General features: G+C 53.1%; 1 protein-coding gene across 1 annotated transcript in view; it reads left to right on the top strand.

Annotated features, from left to right (window-relative positions):
* Window positions 1-3,322: 3,322 nt before the first annotated feature.
* The window catches only part of BIK (BCL2-interacting killer (apoptosis-inducing)), a 13,462-nt gene continuing 12,671 nt past the window's right edge, over window positions 3,323-4,113 (top strand). The window contains exon 1 of the mRNA XM_011984003.1: window positions 3,323-3,491. Within this exon, the coding sequence (XP_011839393.1) occupies window positions 3,331-3,491 (161 nt within the window). The 5' untranslated portion in view covers window positions 3,323-3,330. The remainder of the gene's footprint in view (window positions 3,492-4,113) is intronic.

The raw sequence follows: 4,113 nt of genomic DNA on the forward strand, positions 1-4,113 counted from the left end.
GGCAGGCCCCCCACCCTCCACTCCCTGGCTCAACCCTGAGTTTTCCCATGCAGATCTGGGCCCCAAGGCCAGCCTTGGCCCGGTTGGTGATGGGATCTGCGCCATTCATATCAAGCCAATCTTGGGGCCTGGGCCTAGAGGCCGGAGGTTAAAGGCTCAGATGAGGTCACTTCTTTGATGTGGTAGAGGGTAGAGGGTAATGGGTATTTAATGAGTTAATCCAAAGTGCTGTAATCCCAGTACTTTGGGAGGCTGAGGCGGGCGGATCACTTGAGGTCAGGAGTTGAGACCAGCCTGGTCAACATGTCGAAACCCCGTCTGTACTAAAAATAGAAAAATTAGCGGGGCGTGGTGGCACGCGCCTGTAGTCCCAGGTACTTGGGAGTCTGAGGCAGAGAATCACTTGAACCTGGGAGGTGGAGGTTGCAGCTGAGCTGAGATAGCACCGTTGCACTCCAGCCTGGACAACAGAGTGAGACTGTCTCAAAAAACAAACAAACAAACCAAAAAAACCACTACCACCAACAAAAACACAATAGATGGGGAAACCAAGGCTGGGGCAGGAAGGATTGGGTTAGGGTATTAATCTAAGGTGAGACGTGGTCCTGGGTCTACTCAGATGGGGAGGTTGGCGGGGTGGGGAGCTTGAAAGGGTCTTGAAGGCAGAGCGTGGGTGACTGACTCCTCAGGTAGGCCCGGCCTGCTCTCTGCTGTAGACCCTGGACAGCGTAGCCCACTCTGGTGGCTGGGACCTTCTTCCTATCTGGCGCCTGAGGATTCTGGGAATGCCTGCTGGGTAAGGGGGCTGTTGGGACAGTGGCTCAAGGCAAGGCTCCATGCAGCTCACAGCGCAGCTCACAGTGAGCTGAGGTTCCACTGTCGTTCTCACTTTGCAGGGCGTGGAGGTACCGGGGTCTCCACGGGAGCACAGAGCAGGAGACTGCCTTTTCGAGGGGTAGGGAAAGGGGGGAAAAGCAAACAAGGGCTGGAGCTGCTTTCCTAGGGAAATGCCATTTGCATAGACACCCAAGGCAGCCGGAAGTTCTGGACACAGTTCTTTTAATGCCACCTTACACGCACAGTGCTGGCAGTCTATACAATGTAAAACATCCCATCTGTGAAATTTTATTTTTTCTTCTTGAGTCAGAATCTAGTTCTGCCTCCCAGATTCAAGTTGGGATTCCAGGCATGCGCCACCACACCTGGCTCATTTTGTATTTTTATTAGAGGCGGGGTTTTACCATGTTGGCCAGGCTGGTCTCAAACTCCTGACCTCAGGTGACCCACCCACCTCAGCCTCTCAAAGTGCTGGGATTACAGGCGTGAGCCACCGCACCCAGCCCATCCATCTCCCTTGAATACTGAAAGCAAGTTGTGATCACATACTTGTGCCTAGGCCTGTGGGAGGGCGGCCCTGTGGGTCCTGCCTGCTGTCAGTTCTCCCTCGCGTTGGGGCAGGGAGACTTGGAGCTCTGTCCCTTCTTGGCTCAGTCATGAACTTCTCTAAGCCTCAGTGTCCTGTGTGAACAAACAATTCAGTGAGATAGTGGGAGGGCACAGTGTTCTATCAGCAGGCATGGGGAATTGAAAATTAAGAACACCCAGGGTATTATGGTAAGAAAATAATGAGTTGAAGCATAAAGGTAATGGTTAGTGCCAGCTTCCTCCCAGCGTGCCAGGCCCTGTTCAAAGTACATGAAGGAGTTCCTTATTTCGTCTTCCCAATAGCCCAGGGCAGGGCTCTCAGACCATGAAACCCATTTCACAGATGAAGAAACTGACACACTGGTGCTAACTGCCAGAGCTGGGCTTTGAACTAGGCCATTAGATTCCCATGCCACAGTCATCGTCATTATCATCGTCTAGATCGAAGACTGTTTGGTACACTGTGGGGTAAATGTGGGGTACATGATAGTGAATCGGGTCGCAGAACCCTTCTCTGCCATCAGGATGAAACATTTATTGACGTGGGAATTTGCAGTGATCACAGTTAGGAAGGCCTTTGGTGGCAAAGAACAAGAAACTCAAATGAATGGTGATGAGGACACATTTGGGTTCATTTTTCTTACAAACAGTTGGAGGAGGCAGCTCAGCAACACCCTGAGGCCTGGGTGCTCTGCCTCCCCACTCTGCTCTTGCTGGCCAGCCGCTGCAACTCCATCTTTGAAGGGGCTGCCCTGGCTGTGTCAGCTCCCTGGCATCCAACTCCTGCCTCCAGCCTCTGAGCCCTCATTGACCAGAACTGGGTTACACGGTTGCCACCAGCTGCAAGGGATGCTGGGAAGCTGAGGGAGAGGAGGGCCGCGGTTGGCTTAGAGGAATGACGATGCAGGACCACCCCGAAGAATACTGGGGTTCTATCAGCAAGGAGCCAGGTGGAATGGATATTGGAGAGGTAAATAGCGTTTGCCAGTAAAGAAGACTGTAAAACACTGTGTATGGGGTGATCCCATTTGTGAAGAAGGATGTGTGATGCGCACATGTGTTTAGGAAAAACACTAGAAGAATTAGCGATGGTCTCACTGGGAATGGGGATTGTGATACGTTTTTCTCAGGCTGCTTCTCTGCCTGTCTTCTCAAGAGAAATAGCAGACACCAAAGAACAGGTGTGGCCTTCTGTTAAGTGGTGCAGAGGAATTGCCTTGCCTGTGCAGCCTCGCCTCTGTCCCCTGTGCTGACAGCAGGTGCCTGGGTTTTCTTGAGGTCTGGTGTCGGAGAACTTCTAATACTTATTTATACTCTGATGTTGTTTCACAAAGAAGAAAAAGGCTGGGCACGGTTGGTTCACGTCTGTAATCCCAGCACTTTGGGAGGCTGAGGTGGGTTGCATCACTTTGAGGTCAGGGGTTCAAGACCAGCCTGGCCAACATGGTGAAACCGCCGTCTTTACTAAAAACACAAAATAATTAGCCAGGCGTAGTGGTGCATGCCTATAGTCCCAGCTACTCAGGAGGCTGAGGCAGGAGAATCGCTTGAACCCAGGAGGCAGAGGTTGCAGTGAGCCAAGATTGTGTCACTGCGCTCCAGCCTGGGGGACAGAGCAAGGCTCAGTATCCAAAAACAAAGAAAGAAAGAAAGGGCCCTTATGAATCATCTTCAAGTCCCTCCCTTCCAAGAACAGAGATGCTGGGCGATTTGCCCAGAGGCACACAGCATGTAGCGGGATTCATGCCTGCAGGAGCTGGGGCTGGGGGATATTGACAGCTTTAGCGGATCAAAAGAGCGGGTGAGTAGGGCTATGCAATCTGGCAGTTACCCTGTGAGAGAGCCCCCAGACCGCTCAGTTCTGAGGGGTCCAGCCATATGCTGTCTTTTTGCCCCAAAGGAGACATGTCTGGAGTAAGACCCATCTCCAGAGACACCTTGATGGAGACCCTCCTGTATGAGCAGCTCCTGGAACCCCTAACCATGGAGGTTCTTGGTGTGACTGACCCTGAAGAGGACCTGGACCCTATGGAGGACTTCGATCCTTTGGAGTGTATGGAGGACAGGTAGGTCCCCATGGCCTGCCCCACCCCATGCCTGATAGTGACTTCAGGGGTGGGCCGGATGAGCAGAGCTTCTGTGACTGGGGGAGCACTGCAGACGCCTCCCAGGCCGGGCCCCTGAGAGGAAGATTCCCCAGATGTGGGCATGGAGGCTTCTGCCCCGGGATTGGCTTCGCTTTGCTGTCCCCTCTCCCCTGACACCAGCTCACAGACCCCTGGACAGCCACCATGTTCACAGTCCCAAGATGGACCTGGGGCCACTGGCTGTCAAAATGGCACAGTGTTTGGGCCTCAGGGAGCTAGACAGGCCAGGCCCTTAGCGACCTGCTGAGTATATCAAGGCCTCTTGAAGGAGGTGGCTCTGTTGCCAGAAAGGGGACCCGATCCAGATCCCAAAAGAGGGTTCTTAGATCTCAAGCAAGAAAGAATTTGGGCCACACGCAGTGGCTCGCACCTGTAATCCCAGCACTTTGGGAGGCTGAGGCAGGTGAATCACTTGAGGTCAGGAGTTCTAGACCAGCCTGGTCAACATGGCAAAACCCCATCTCTACTAAAAATACAAAAAGTAGCTGGGGCTGGGCGCGGTGGCTCACACCTATAATCCCAGCAGTTTGGGAGGCCGAGT

This window comes from Mandrillus leucophaeus, unplaced genomic scaffold (genome assembly GCF_000951045.1).
Source record: "Mandrillus leucophaeus isolate KB7577 unplaced genomic scaffold, Mleu.le_1.0 Scaffold26, whole genome shotgun sequence".
Taxonomy (NCBI): Eukaryota; Metazoa; Chordata; class Mammalia; order Primates; family Cercopithecidae; genus Mandrillus; species Mandrillus leucophaeus.